Source organism: Cydia strobilella, chromosome Z, assembly GCF_947568885.1.
Source record: "Cydia strobilella chromosome Z, ilCydStro3.1, whole genome shotgun sequence".
NCBI classification, from domain to species: domain Eukaryota; kingdom Metazoa; phylum Arthropoda; class Insecta; order Lepidoptera; family Tortricidae; genus Cydia; species Cydia strobilella.
In genome coordinates this window covers 33788800-33805703 of record NC_086068.1, presented here as the reverse complement: position 1 = coordinate 33805703, position 16904 = coordinate 33788800, and the positions used below count along the sequence as shown (strand labels likewise).

General features: G+C 41.4%; 1 protein-coding gene across 1 annotated transcript in view; it reads left to right on the top strand.

Moving 5' to 3' along the window:
• The window catches only part of LOC134754791 (solute carrier family 22 member 3-like), a 59867-nt gene that overhangs the window by 11629 nt on the left and 31334 nt on the right, over positions 1 to 16904 (top strand). The window contains exon 8 of the mRNA XM_063691157.1: positions 1901 to 2133. Within this exon, the coding sequence (XP_063547227.1) occupies positions 1901 to 2133 (233 nt within the window). The remainder of the gene's footprint in view (positions 1 to 1900; positions 2134 to 16904) is intronic.

Genomic DNA, 16904 nt, shown 5'->3' with positions numbered 1-16904 from the left:
GCAAATCAAAAATAGTAGCGCTGCTAAAACCTGGGAAGCCTCCCGATGACGCTAAAAGTTACCGCCCTATCTCCTTACTGTGCCACACCTACAAGCTGTTTGAGCGTCTTCTTCTCAACCGGCTGACACAAGCAGTGGATCCTCTACTTATCAACGAACAAGCAGGATTTCGCCCCGGGAAGTCGTGTACGAGCCAGACACTAAAGCTGACGCAGCACATTGAGGACGGCTTTGAGCTTGGCATGGTCACTGGTGTGGCTTTCGTTGATCTATCTGCAGCCTACGACACTGTGAACATCAGGATCTTGCTGTCAAAGGTTGCCAACGTCACTCGAGATGGAGGCTTCGTTCGTGTACTTGGAGAGCTGCTACGGAACCGCTGTTTTCAAGTCCACCTCAATACGGGAAAAAGCCGATGGCGACGCCAAAAGAATGGTCTCCCCCAAGGCAGCGTGTTGGCGCCTACCCTTTTTAACCTATACACGAACGATCAGCCAAGCCCACCGAAGACTCAACGTTTCCTCTACGCAGATGATCTAGCCCTTGCAGCTCAATGTCGCTCATTCGAGGATGCGGAAGGGACCCTATCTGAGGCATTGGAGCAGCTCGGTAGTTGCTATAGGGCTAACTGCCTCCGACCAAACCCAAGCAAAACCCAAACATGTGCGTTCCACTTGCGCAACCACCACGCAAACAGACCCCTTCGCGTAGAGTGGGATGGAGCGACACTTGAACATTGCCCCCACCCGCGATATCTGGGAATAACACTGGATAGAGCGCTAACCTACAGGGCGCACTGCTCCAACACACGCCTGAAAGTCAGTGCGCGGAACAACTTGCTGCGCAGGCTAACTTCAACAAGCTGGGGCGCTACCGCGCACACCTTGCGTACCACCGGACTAGCTCTGTGCTTTTCTGCTGGAGAGTTTGCCTGTTCAGTCTGGCATCGGTCCCCACACGCCAGCCTCGTAACCGCCGCGCTTAACGACACCTGCCGCACCATCTCAGGCTGCCTCAAGCCGACCCCGCTAAACAAGCTTTACCCTTTAGCTGGAGTGGCTCCCCCTAACATCCGCCGGGAGGTGGCCTGCGCTATCGAAAAGCACAAGCAGGAGAACGACCAGCGACACCCCTTGCATGGACATATCCCGCCACCTGCCCGTCTTAAAAGCCGCAGGAGTTTCATGCGGAGCACCAGCCCCCTGCAGGGTGTGCCGCCCGATGTGCGCCGCTTGCTGTGGCAGACCCGGTGCCCCCCACCGGACGGGTACGTGCAGGCTTTGGAGCGGCTGCCGCCTGGCCATAAAGAACCTTGGCCAATTTGGAAGTCCTTAAACAGGCTCAGGTCCCAAGTTGGTCGATGTAAGCATAACATGGCCAGATGGGGACTGCTCCGTAGCCCCTCGACTCAGTGTACCTGCGACACAGCAACGCAAACCATGGCACATCTACTGGCGTGCCCCGCATGCCCACATCACTGCTCGGAACTGGATCTGAGGGACGCGACAGCCAGGGCTGTCAACACCGCTACCTACTGGGCATCCATCGTATAGAGGTGGGGGTGGAGCCACGACACGAAAAGAAGAAGAACTAATTGCCGTGGTTTTGGTATATGGATGGTATAAATGGAATAGAACAGAATCCCCTAAAAATCTGTAGGCACAAATGCATAATCTTTAGGTACCTAATAAAGATAATTTAATTACATTAAACACAAACCACAACCTATCTGGCTACCACAGTTTTGCACTGACATATATAAACGCTATCGAGAACGTAACTTGTCAGCAACGTAACGTAATTAGTTTTGATTGTAAAATCGTAATCATATGATCTGTTAAAATTAATTGTAGAGGTAGAGGTACATTGATTAATGATAATTGTCTATATTTTGTTTCAGGTTGCCGCCAAATCATTCACTCAGCAAGATCAAAGTTTGTTAGTAATATTTAAAACCAAAGGTTTACGAAAAACAGTATTGTATCTCGTGATCGCATTCATGTCCTGCGCTCTGATGTTCGATGGCCTGATCAGGATGTCGGAACATCTAGGGGTGGACTTCTTCATAGCATTCACGCTGACGTCCGCTACAGAGGTCCCTTCGATTGCCTTAGTGGTCCTGCTAATAGACAGGTTTGTTCCAGGAACCGAGCTCGACGCGAGCCAATCTTATCCATACTCCATACTATAACTAGTCAATATCTAGAGAGGGAAATGGGGACTACGTTTGTAATTGTATGAAGAAGTGGTCGTCCCCTTTTCCTCTTAAAAAGCTTTATGTACCAGTTTACCAGTTGCCAACTAGAGTTTTGTTTGTCGTTTCTGTTGGCTCTGTTGCTTGGAATGGAAGTAAGATTAATTGAAGGTGGCACTGGGCCATACTTATACGTTACCTTCGTGCATAATATAGGTATACCTATTATATGTATACTTCGTCAGCACGCACTGCGAGGTTTTTTCGTATCTAGTGTAGTTATAAACGGTACGGTGTTTTTATTGAATTCAGTTAACTTCGAACTGTGATATATATATACCAAGGATGCTGGCGGCATTCCCCCGCTGTATCGCAATGCTGATACGTTGTGCGAGGAAGCCGCCAGCTCTTCGGTCACCAGTTACGTCAACCAGACGCTTCGCGATTTCTGCAAACAACTTGTGCGCGCTGGGACCCCATGGACCTAGAGTTTCAACTCCAAGTCCCTTAAGGCTTATCGACTTGCCTAGTTTTAATACCAACAAAATAAATTTTAGAAATATAACATATCAAGACAAATATAATATAGCGTGTACGTAAAAACTAACCAAGTCAAATCCTGAACTTTAATTACATCCCAAGCGAACTGAAACTTGGCACCCAACCCATATAGATCTCAGTCTTTTGCCGGCGAAGTCAACAACGACGCATATTATTAATATTGAACTTGGCTCTCATTTCACATTTATGTTTTTGATGGGATTATATTAAACTCAACCAAACAATTGGCATTACCATTCAGTGAGGAAACGCGGCCAGTCTTCTTGTGGGCACACTCCCAAGTGATTTTCATTTTATTTTTTATTTTCTTTATTGGAGAAACAACAGAAGTAAGTACTTACAATAATAGCAAATGATAATAAGATACAGTCCAAAACATATGCACCTACCTCCTAAAACGCTCTCACTAAGAACTATACATAATATAGGTAAGGTACTTAATGCTACAGTAAACTTAACTAAACTTAACTCACGCTAGAGAAACAAGCTACACAAGGAAGTTAAGTTGTCTCAGCTAGGATTTCAAGGACTTGCTTTTGGAAACGTACTTTGTTTGTGTTGAAAATGTCTACGGCCGTGAATAGTTGACCGAAGCGTAGCGAAGGTCTACGGTTTGACTCGCGCATTTTGCTTTTGTATGTCCGGATGTTCTCCTCTACAGGTCGCAATTCTCAACCGATTCTCGTGAAATTTTGTGACCAAATTCTATGATTAAATAGTTTTTTTTTGTCGACCCGGTTTTTGGAATTTTTTCAAAATGGCGGAGTTGTGATAGCTCGCGCCCAAACAAATAGTCGTATGGATATCATAACAGTATTTTATTTTAGAGATATGTTTACAGATTAAACGGCAAAAAATGCAGAAATTTTGTATTGCTGGTTTTGGCGGTATTTAGATGTTTAGTTTTTACTCGAGAAAGAGTAGCTGTATTTCGTCAGCTAATATAAGAACTAGCGTGGCGTGTTTTGCAAACAGTCGCTTTTTTCGTTTGCAACGGGTGGTCCCTGGTTCGATCCCCGGTAATTGTATGCTGCTGCATAACTTTTTGTATTTTCATTCACTTAAATTTCGTATTGTTTTTTTATTTATTTTATATTTTTCTATTTTAAAAAAATGAAAATAATATTATTGATTGATCAAGCGCGGGCTAAGCGTATTCGTTTCATTTTTACAAGCTTTTATTTAACTAGACCTAAAACATATGTTTTTTTATTTTAATTTTCTAGTGTTCTTAACCGCGGAGCCATACATTTATTTAGATTTAAGTGGTTCTCCTTATTCCGAATTTCATATAATTTTATTTACAGTATTTCTCTTAAAATACGTAAATTTTTTGCACTATAAACTTTGAGGTTTAGGTAGTATAGATTCGTTTGTCTGAGCCGGTTTATGGAGCCAATTATTCAATAATATTATTGAAAAATTCAATAAAAATTGAGAAAATTTTGCCCAACGCCTGTCCATGTGAGTGATCATCCATGTTAAACAAGATGGTGAAGTTAAGTTTAATAATAACTAACAAAGATGTCACTTTAACACAGGTGACCTAGCTAAGTAGTGCCTAATTTGCTCGATATGTGGTGACATCGTGAGGTCGAAACGGGCCGATTTTTAGGGTTCCTTATCCAAAGGCTAAAAACGGGACCCTATTACTTACTAAGACTCCTCTGTCCGTCTCTCCGTCTGCATGTCACCAGGCTGTGTCTAATGAACCGTGACAGCTAGACAGTTGAAATTTTCATAAATGATGAATTTCTGTTGCCGCTATTGGAACAAATACTAAAACGTACGGAACCCTCGGTGGGCGAATTTGACCCGCACTTGCTTGATGCTTAATTTCGTGTGGCTCCCTCCAATATATCTCCACTACTAAGCATTTCAATACTTTTAGAAATTAAAAAATCAGCCAGGTATATAGGGTGGTTTGGGTCAGTGAGGGCAACTACCAGATCCCGTGCTGCTACGTAAAAATGGTCATAGAAAACCTTCCCTCAATTTCAAAGTAATGAAGATTGGGGTTTACCGATTTTGGAAAAAACATAGGTACCTACAGGATGCATGAAAAAGATCATTTTTGACAAATGCCCGCGGCGCCCTTTTTCTCTTACCTACAAGCTTTTCACTGTAGGGTAGGGCAAAGCTCAACATTCAAGTCAACTTACATACAGGGCGCCTGCTTTACGCTATGAGGTCCCTAAGCGGCCCTATGCGGTCTTCGCAATAACTTTTCCACGCCACGTTTCACGTCAACCACTGCGGCTGTGTCCCTAATAGCCTTTTCCCATGTTTTTTTGATGCCAATCGATCCCATTCCTATCCACGATCAAAAGCTTGTATGGGACCATAAAAAACTTCGCCTAGGAAAGCCACAAATCGAGGAAAACTTTTCCCATACAATTTGTATGAAATGAAAACTTTTATTTTTCACATGCTATTTTTTATGCCAATCGATTCCATTCCTATCCAGTATCAATAGTTTCATAGGGTTCAACTAATGGTAATGTACCTACTAAAAAGCCACAATAATTTTCAAAGCGAAATTTATAAACCTAGAAAATATTATGCTGAAGCGATCAACATCAAAATCAGTGATTTGTTAAGATTTAGTTAGTCGAAACCGTTTTCTCCCGAAATGGAAATTGTATGAAAAAAGTACCTATTGTCTATAGCTATTCTACCCTCTTATTTAAACCATCCTAGACACATCCATCTTAAGCTATGCTCGCGAGGTCTACAGCTCACAGAGCCACTAGTTTAGAGATAATTCGTTCAATGTGACTGTTAAAATCAAGTTTATTGAAATAAATGTCATATACGAAGGAAAAAATGACCAAAGCCTGCAGTGTCCAGAGCTGGAATCGAACCACGGCTTTGGTCATTTTTTCCTTCGTATATGACATTTATAGTTTAAATAGTAGTGTGTCTACTTGAAAAACCACAAAATATTTTCATAGAAAATAATTTAATTTGTTCTTAAAGTATCAAGTTTATTGTCAAACAATATACCCAAGTCCCGTACAGATGATACTTTTGTAATGGTCGTATTGCCAATCTTAAATTCAGAATCAATTACCTTTTTTTTATTTTTAGTAAAACACATGTGCAAACATTTATCACTCGCTAATTGAAGTTTATTTTTATGGCAGTACGAGGTAAAGTTGTTGATATCATCCTGAATTAAATGAATGTCATTACGAGATTTTACTGATTTAAATATTTTTAAGTCGTCCGCAAACATTAGAATATTACAGTTCTTTAAACAGTCCTTAATGTCATTAATAAAAATAATGTACCACAAGGGACCCAGAATAGAACCCTGTATTACCCCAGAAGACACAGTTGTGAGGTCAGACCTAAATCCATTCAGGGTAATGACTTGGGTTCTGTTTGAAAGGTACGACATAAACCAACGTAGGAGGTTACCCCGAATGCCATTGTAAGCCAGCTTTTCCAGAAGTAGTATATATATGGTCCACCTTGTGAAAAGCCTTTCTGAAATCAGTGAATATCACGTCAACCTGTACTCTTTTATCCATAGATTCTAATAGATAGTTTGTGTAAAGTGTAAGATTAGTGATTGTAGATTTACCTTTATGAAACCATGCTGCTGTATTATAGCATTAACAAGCGAGGGATACAAAAGGTCATGTATTAAACTCTCAAATACTTTAGGGATGCACGATTGCACTGATATAGGTCGATAATTAGTAATATCAGCGCGTGACCCATTTTTGTGAATTGGTGTAACATGAGAAGTTTTCCACTGCTCGGGAAATACACCTAAACTTAGGCATTTATCCCATCAGATCTACAGTTATGGTCCGATTTTGATAAATGATATGTCATTAGATTCGTCTCATGCTACAGATTTGCAATAAGCTCTTGGTTTTTTGATTTTTTCCCGAAAAAGTACTAAAAAGTTAATTTGAAATTTTGCGGTCAAAATATCTCTTTCTCGCTCTAACTTATAGCTGCGTCCTTAACGTATGTACAGTGACAACCTTGCACACTATCGATACGTGCGTCGCACCGCACACCGCACCAAGGCTGCGGTGAGTTGTGGTAGTCTGTAGTCTCTAACGGCTTTTACGATAGTCTGTTAAATACGGCTATAATATTTCTTTCTCGCTCTAACTTATAACTGCGTCCTTAACGTACGTACGGTGACCACCATGCGCACTATCGATACGTGCGCCGCATCGCACCAAGGTCGCGGTGAGGTGTGGTAGTCTCTAACGGCTTTTAAGGTGGTTCGATTTTCATACAAAATTCAATCTGCTTTAAATAATGCACTACACACTATTACTACACAAATATTTGCTCATTTATCTACTTTCGAATATTCGTTTGCGCTAAACTAATAGAAAAACTTTGTTTCATACAGAAATCATACATAAATCAACGTAATTTTTTGATCAATTTTACGTATGTGTGTGTCACAAATGTCGTGTACAAATACGTTGCGTGCGGCGTTGCCACTCTATGACGTTGGCGACGTTGCCTGGCTGACCTGGCAGGATTTGCAGTGCCGTCATGTTTAGTGCATTTTTATTTGACAGTGTTGACACTGACACATAGGGTCATGTTTATTGTGACATCAATTTGTTTGTGTAAATTGAAAATGATAGCAACGTCTAAATCAAGTTACAAAAATCATCGGTATTCTGGTCCGCGAAAATCCAGGAAAATTCAGACTCAATTGAAGCGGAATTCATGATGGTGAAGTTTCGTAAGGTACAGTTTCACTCTTTCATTGTACATTGTAATTTTCTCGTGCCGATCTTGTTAGAAAATAATTCTCACTTCTTCCGTAATGGTACGATAATATGCAGTGAACAATACCTATATAATGTAATTATTACTGTTTTGGTTGCCGAATAGTCAATGTGTCACTAACTCTAGGTTTTTTTAGGTATTGTGCAAAATGAAGAGGCATTCTTGGAAATAAAATGTTTTCCTTTATTAGCCAGAAAAAATCAGGACATCCTCACTGCAATAAAGTAAAATAAAACATTTCTTGGGGATGAAAATTATGGAATTTTGTCTATGAATGAAAAACACAATTATTACTAGGTAAGTAAATGATAACTTTATTAGAATCCATATTGTTGCATCATCTTTCTTCCTATAACATTAGAGATTTTGTGCTATCATGATATTACTTTTCTTTCAGGTACAGGGACAACTACGGATAACAAATATGAAAAAATGTTATTTCATTTGTTGTGTGAATCCATCTACACCAACAAGACATCCACTGCTGGACATAGGCCTCCCCAGGGATCTCCACAACGACTAGTCTTGCAAGACCGGCCAAAGTATCGAGAAATAAATAATATAAATAAACATGATAAATATCCCGTTTTCTATAATAGTTATAATTAGAAGGCCATGCAATGTTTTTACTCACTGTACCTACTTGAATCCAAAAAGAAATATAAAAAAAGTTTTAATTTTATTTTACAATTACTACTTTATTATTAGTACATTACGATACAAGTGCGAAAAGTAGGAAATTGGCAACGAGTGGCGATAAATTGAAACACGACCGAAGGAAGTGTTTTAATCGACACGAGTTGCGAATTACCTTTTCGCACGTGTATTGTACAACGTTTTACATTACATAATTATGACCCTTTACATTTTCGACATATACACGTATTGTACTAATTGTAACGTATATGTAGCACCATATGTACTAAAAAGTATTTTACAGTACATATGGTGCAACTTTCTCGCCCTAGTGCGTAAAGAGCACTTTTCATGCATATGTCGAAAGTTTAAAGGGCCATATGTACTGTAAAACGTTGTACGATACACGTGCGAATAGGTAATTCGCAACTCGTGTTGATTTAAAACACTCTGCGGTCGTGTTTTAATCTGTGGCCACTCGTTTAGAATTTTCTCTTTTCCGCACTTGTATCGTAAATAACTATTTCAAACTGCAAGGGTACGATGATAGATCTCAATTCAATATAATTTTGCAACATTTGGCATTATTAGGTTATAAATTGTATGGAGATGAAATAAGAGTGAAAAGAGAAAAAACCGGCCAAGTGCGTGTCGGACTCGCCCACCGAGGGTTCCGTACTTTTTAGTATTTGTTGTTATAGCGGCAACATAAATACATCATCTGTGAAAATTCAACTGTCTAGCTATCACGGTTCGTGAGATACAGCCTGGTGACAGACAGACGGACAGCGGAGTCTTAGTAATAGGGTCCCGTTATTACCCTTGGGTACGGAACCCTAAAAAGGATTATGCTGCCATACATGAAACTGTCTTTCTCATGAATATGTCTTTCTCTTACCCCTGGTCGCTCGGTTTCATGTCTATAACTACGTGTATATACTATGTCTATTATTAGGTCAGAGGGTCTACCGCGAAAACCGAAATTCGCAAATTGCGGGGATCTTTCTCTTTTACTCCAATAAAGGCGTAATTAGAGTGACAGAGAAAGATGCCCGCAATTTGAACTTCGATTTTCGCGGTATAGCCCAGACACGGAATGTCACGGAATGTTTGTAAAATGTTTGTAAACTTCAGTCTCATGAATAATAGGAAAAAGAGAATTAAATATGAATTATACTCTAGCCCTATGAAATTTTAGGCATGAGAGCCAAATGACAAGAAGGCATCCTATCCACGAAATCTTGATTTACCGTGTCATATCGCGGTCGCGTATCATGATTTTTAGTTTAGAAAGATGCGAAAAGATAGACAATAATTATGTCTTTTTTGCATCAAAACTAACGAACACAAAACATGCTGGTAGGTGCTAGGCGACCGAAATATAATACGCTAAAATTATACAAACGTGTCGCCATTTTATAAGAAACTAGCTTTTGCCCGCGACTTCGTCTGCGTGGAATTAGTAATTTGGGTATCTTAATTCTTAAACAAATCTGCTTTTTTATCCATCCTTTTTTCACCCCCAAATTGGTCCACACTATACATTTCCACCCCATTTTTTACACCCTTAAGGGATGATTTCGTGGATAAAAGTTATTCTATATCCTTTCCCACAGCTCAAACTATCCCCATACCAAGTTTCATCTAAATGGGTTCAGCGGTTATTGATTCCCCATACAAATTTCCACCCCCCTTTTCAGCCCCTTGAGGGGTGAATTCTGGGATAAAAGTATCCAATGTCCTTCCCCGGGACTCAAACTATCTGTATACCAAATTTCATCTAAATCGATTCAGCGGTTTAAGCGTGAAGAGGGAACACAGAGACAGACAGACAGACAGACTTTCGCATTTATAATATTAGTATGGATATAGTAAAATATATAGTAACTAGAGACCCGTTGCGGCGCAACACGCCGCTAGAGTATGGTTCTAAAAGTTAGGTTGCCTGTCCACTGGAGCGGAGCGGTAATCGAGGAAAAATACCCAGCAATAGAATTTCATTAAAGTTTCAGAGCGGAGATTTTTCCTCGCTCATCGCTCCGCCACCTCGCTCCGCTCCTGTGGACAGGCAGCCTAAGACTGAACGCTTAACGAAATCAGGAAATGTGACGTCTTCAGATGAATCACTGGCTGTCACTATCTATTTGATGCTGACTATACCCACAGAATATGAAATCTTATACATAATTATCCATACCATATACTATATTACTATATTATTACTATATTTTTTACTATATCCATACTAATATTATAAATGCGAAAGTCTGTCTGTCTGTCTGTGTGTTCCCTCTTCACGCTTAAACCGCTGAATCGAATTAGATGAAATTTGGTATACAGATAGTTTGAGTACCGGGGAAGGACATAGGATACTTTTATCCCAGAATTCACCCCTCAAGGGGGTGAAAAGGGGGGGGGGGGGTGGAAATTTGTATGGGGAATCAATAACCGCTGAACCGATTTAGATGAAACTTGGTATGGGGATAGTTTGAGCTGTGGGAAAGGATATAGAATAATATTGTCTACGGTTACCGCAATAGTTACTCATGAAATAAAACTATGAAAACGGATTATATCGCGTATATTGAATTTATAATACATCCCGACGTTTTGAACCCTTTACAGCGTTCGTGGTCAACGGGTGACTGAGGAAAAATTACAAAGTGCAAAAATACCCACATACTAAAATAATGAACAATCATAGACTACAAACTTTAAGGCTGGTTGTACATGCAAAATCGGTTCATAAGGCTAGTTATATACTATAATTATTTTCAAGTAAAGATATATATATATATATATACGCGATAAAACTACGCCGGCTCCAACCCTACACCACGGACCCGAGAAGATTTAATTCCCTCCTAAATTGTAGGAGGGTATCCCAATATGGGACCGGCAACAAACTCGGCGGTACACATCTTTTCAAAACATCAGAATGTCCAGCATCATCCAGCACTAAGGTCTCACAGTCTATGTCTCGCTTGCTCCTTTATCAGATGGACTACTGGATCCCAAGCTGGTGGTAGAGAAAAGCCATCTTCCCTATTAAAGTTTGGATATTTCTTAATCTCAATGGCCTCGCGCAGCATTCTGGGTATGTAACGCTTCTCCTTGGCAAGAACCAGAGGCATATCAAACTTGATTGAGTGATTGGCTTTATCCATGACATGCTCACAGACTGCAGACCTAGGTCGACGGTGCTTGACATCAGCTATGTGTTCCTTCACCCGAGTGGAAATGCTCCGTTTCGTCTGCCCGACATATGATAGGCCACACTCACACTCAGATGAATTGGCCGCGTTGAAAACGTTACGCGATGATCCAGCGGATAAGGGAAATGCGACGGTTGTACTTAATACTTCAGGTTTTAATCAGAAAATTAGGGAATTATTAGCGGATACTACAACCTACAAACATGTAAAGACGGACCCGACTATGAAAGTATTGAAAACCACTAAAGAACTAATTAGTGATTACTCGGACAGCCTTGATCTGAATGTTGCAAGTTTAGTTCCTGACTTCCCCGTGCCTCCAAAGTTGTATGGGTTGCCAAAAATACACAAACCTAGTGCCCCGCTACGTCCCATAGTGAGCCAGATAGATGCTCCCACATATAAATTGGCTCAGCACCTCGCGGGAGCCCTCTCAGCATTTCGTGGTAACACTAGCACGCATACAAAGGATTCTTACCATTTCATCGGTGAGATTAAAGACCTAACATTGACTGATGATGAGATCATGGTCAGTTTTGACGTTCAGTCGCTATTTACTGGTACAAGACTGCATTGAAATTGTCAAGAAGAGGTTATGTGAGCAGAACATGTCAGAGGAATATGCTAAACTGTTGGAACATTGCCTTACATCTGGCTACTTGCTATGGAATGGTGAATTCTACCTTCAAGTCGACGGCGTGGCCATGGGGTCTCCGGTGTCTCCAGTAGTCGCTGACATCTTTATGGAGGACTTCGAGGAGAGGGCACTCTCATTGGCTCCAGTGCGACCGAAGATATTTAAAAGATACGTAGATGACACTTTTACTATACTTCCAAAAAGTAGTGTTTCAACTTTCTTGGATCACCTAAATTCCATCCATAGCAAAATAAAATTTACTATGGAGTTGGAAAAAGACTGTTCTCTCCCCTTCTTAGATGTATTGGTAAAAAGAAATCCTGATAACACCCTAGGTCGCACTGTGTATAGGAAACCTACTCATACTGATAGGTACTTAAATGGCAAATCGCATCACCATCCCAGTCAACTTGTTACAGTAGGCAAATCTTTGTTTCAGAGAGCCCAGAGGATATGTGATGACCAGCATCTGGCCGCGGAGCTCCAGCATGCCAGGCGCGCGCTCCAGGCAAACGAGCTCAGGATACCGCGGGTCAACCAGAGGTCCCACATTAAGATCCCCACAGTCGAGCGCAGGCCTGCTATTCTGCCTTTTGTCAGGGGGGTCACGGACAGGATCAGCCACATCTTGAAGCGTGCTTCTATAAAAACATATTTCAAGCCAATGAAGAAGATGTCACTATTCCTGAGGCCTGTAAAATGTAATACCCCTCTACAGATTGCAGGAGTGTACAGGCTGGACTGTGAGTGTGGCCTATCATATGTCGGGCAGACGAAACGGAGCATTTCCACTCGGGTGAAGGAACACATAGCTGATGTCAAGCACCGTCGACCTAGGTCTGCAGTCTGTGAGCATGTCATGGATAAAGCCAATCACTCAATCAAGTTTGATAAGCCTCTGGTTCTTGCCAAGGAGAAGCGTTACATACCCAGAATGCTGCGCGAGGCCATTGAGATTAAGAAATATCCAAACTTTAATAGGGAAGATGGCTTTTCTCTACCACCAGCTTGGGATCCTGTAGTCCATCTGATAAAGGAGCAAGCGAGACATAGACTGTGAGACCTTAGTGCTGGATGATGCTGGACATTCTGATGTTTTGAAAACATGTGTCCCGCCGAGTTTGTTGCCGGTCCCATATTGGGATACCCTCCTACAATTTAGGAGGGAATTAAATCTTCTCGGGTCCGTGGTGTAGGGTTGGAGCCGGCGTAGTTTTTATCGCGTATATATATATATATCTTTACTTGAAAATAATTATAGTGTATAACTAGCCTTATGAACCGATTTTGCATGTACAACCAGCCTTAAAGTTTGTAGTCTATGATTGTTCATTATTTTAGTATGTGGGTATTTTTGCACTTTGTAATTTTTCCTCAGTCACCCGTTGACCACGAACGCTGTAAAGGGTTCGAAACGTCGGGATGTATTATAAATTCAATATACGCGATATAATCCGTTTTCATAGTTTTATTTCATGATATAGAATAACTTTTATCCACGAAATCATCCCTTAAGGGTGTAAAAAATGGGGTGGAAATGTATAGTGTGGACCAATTTGGGGGTAAAAAAAGGACGGATTAAAAAGCAGATAAGAATTAAGGTACCCAAATTACTAATTCCACGCAGAAGAAGTCGCGGGCAAAAGCTAGTAATATTATAAATGCGAAAGTCTGTCTGTCTGTCTGTCTGTCTGTGTGTTACCTCTTCACGCTTAAACCGCTAAACCGATTTAGTTGAAATTTGGTATACAGATATTTTGAGTCCCAGGGAAGGACATAGGATACATTTTATCCCAGAAGTCACCCCTCAAGGGGGTGAAAAGGGGGTGGAAATTTGTATGGGGAATCAATAACCGCTGAACCCATTTAGATGAAACTTGGTATGGGGATAGTTTGAGCTGTGGGAAAGGATATAGAATAACTTTTATCCACGAAATCATCCCTTAAGGGTGTAAAAAATGGAGTGGAAATGTATAGTGTGGACCAATTTGGGGGTAAAAAAAGGATGGATTAAAAAGCAGATAAGAATTAAGGTACCCAAATTACTAATTCCACGCAGACGAAGTCGCGGGCAAAAGCTAGTAATATTAGAAATGCGAAAGTCTGTCTGTCTGTCTGTCTGTGTGTTACCTCTTCATGCTTAAACCGCTAAACCGATTTAGTTGAAATTTGGTATACAGATATTTTGAGCCCCGGGGAAGGACATAGGATACATTTTATCCCAGAAGTCACCCCCTCAAGGGGGTGAAAAGGGGGGTGGAAATTTGTATGGGGAATCAATAACCGCTCAACCGATTTAGATGAAACTTGGTATGAGGATGGTTTGAGCTGTGGGAAATGATATAAAATAACTTTTATCCCCGAAATCATCCCTTAAGGGTGTAAAAAATGGGGTGGAAATGTATAGTGTGGACCAATTTGGGGGTGAAAAAAGGATGGATAAAAAAGCAGATTTGTTTAAGAATTAAGATACCCAAATTACTAATTCCACGCAGACGAAGTCGCGGGCAAAAGCTAGTTTCTTATAAAATGGCGACACGTTTGTATAATTTTAGCGTATTATATTTCGGTCGCCTAGCACCTACCAGCATGTTTTGTGTTCGTTAGTTTTGATGCAAAAAAGACATAATTATTGTCTATCTTTTCGCATCTTTCTAAACTAAAAATCATGATACGCGACCGCGATATGACACGGTAAATCAAGATTTCGTGGATAGGATGCCTTCTTGTCATTTGGCTCTCATGCCTAAAATTTCATAGGGCTAGAGTATAATTCATATTTAATTCTCTTTTTCCTATTATTCATGAGACTGAAGTTTACAAACATTTTACAAACATTCCGTGACATTCCGTGTCCGGGCTGTACCGCGAAAATCGAAGTTCAAATTGCGGGCATCTTTCTCTGTCACTCTAATTACGCCTTTATTGGAGTAAAAGAGAAAGATTCCCGCAATTTGCGAATTTCGGTTTTCGCGGTAGACCCTCTGACCTAATAATAGACATAGTATATACACGTAGTTATAGACATGAAACCGAGCGACCAGGGGTAAGAGAAAGACATATTCATGAGAAAGACAGTTTCATGTATGGCAGCATAATCCTTTTTAGGGTTCCGTACCCAAGGGTAATAACGGGATCCTATTACTAAGACTCCGCTGTCCGTCTGTCTGTCACCAGGCTGTATCTCACGAACCGTGATAGCTAGACAGTTGAATTTTCACAGATGATGTATTTATGTTGCCGCTATAACAAAAAACTAACTAACTCCGCTGGCTCAGCGACCCGAAGTGAGTCTTGGCCTCCGATACGAGTTGGCGCCAACACGCCCTGTTTTGTGCGATCTCCTCCCAGTTTTCTGCTTGCAGGGCGCGTAGATCTTTCTCAACTTGGTCTCTCCAGCGGTACTTAGGACGACCTGCTGGGCGTCGACCTATGTGGCGTCCAACGTAGGCCCTTTTTGCTGCCCTATCGCCTGTCATTCTCTCGAGATGCCCAAGCCAGCGGAGTCTTGCTGACTTGGTTTCGCCGATGATGTTTGGTTCAGAGACCAGGTTTTCTATCTCCTGATTTTTCCGGATTTTCCAGCTACCATCTTCTCTTTGTGTTGGCCCCAAGATCTTTCGGTATATTTTTCTTTCAGCGACAAGGAGCTGATTTTCTTCCTTCAGAGTAAGTGTCCAACATTCGCAACCATACATCAAGATCGGTCTAATAACGGTTTTGTAGACACGAATCTTGGTTTTCCGGCGCATAATCTTGGACACCAATATTTTGTGAAGGGCCGCCGCGCATCTGAGGGCACTTTGGATGCGAAGTTCAATGTCCTCTTTTCTGCAGTGTGTGTCATTAATAATGCAGCCCAGGTATTTGAAATTTTTCACTCCTTTGTACGAGACACCATCGACAACTAAGTTCTCTCTTTGCTCCAAAGTGTTCCTGCGCCTCCGCATGTGTAAATATTCCGTCTTCTCTTGGCTAATTTTGAGACCGACCGTCGAACCTTCCTCCGTCAATACCCTTGCTTTCTCCGTGACGGTTACGCTGTCCTCTCCCAGAAGAGCAAGATCATCTGCGTACCCAATGATCTTATGCAGGCCGTTTAACTCCACTCCGCCGTCCAGTATTTCTACCTTCCTGATGACGTATTCAAGTACTAGGTTAAACAGTATGGGTGACAGCGCATCTCCTTGTTTAAGACCAGTAATGACTTCAAACTCGTCCGTCAACCCTCCTCCCACTTTGACTCGCATTCGACTTGTACCCGTGGCGACCACAATCATTCTTACGAGTTTGTCTGGGATTTTAAAATTCCGGAGTATGGAGAAGAGCGCCTGCCTGTCTATACTGTCGTAAGCTTTGGCAAAGTCCACGAATAGAGAGTGTATTTCCATCGCATATTCCCATTTCTTTTCCATGAGCTGTTTGAGGAGGAAGATTTGGTCAACTGTGCTCCGATTACGCCGAAATCCACACTGATAGTCTCCAAGGATTTGCTCTGCGTATTTCTCTAATCGGGCCAGCAGCACATACGAAAGTACTTTATACGCCGTTGGGAGTAGTGCTATTCCTCTGTAGTTAGAGCACTTCTTCTTACACCCCTTCTTGTGTACTGGACAGATGACTCCTACGTTCCATTCGGTTGGTTGTCGTTTATGTTGCCATATAAGAAGCAGGAGTTCGTAAAGACGGGATTGTATTGACCCACCTCCATACTTCCAGAGTTCACCAGCCAGTCCATCGATGCCAGGTGCTTTATTATTTTTAAGACGCATGATAGCTTTTCTAACTTCCTCAAAGCCCAGGGGTTCTTCGTTTCCGCTATAACAACAAATACTAAAAAGTACGGAACCCTCGGTGGGCGAGTCCGACTCGCACTTGGCCGGTT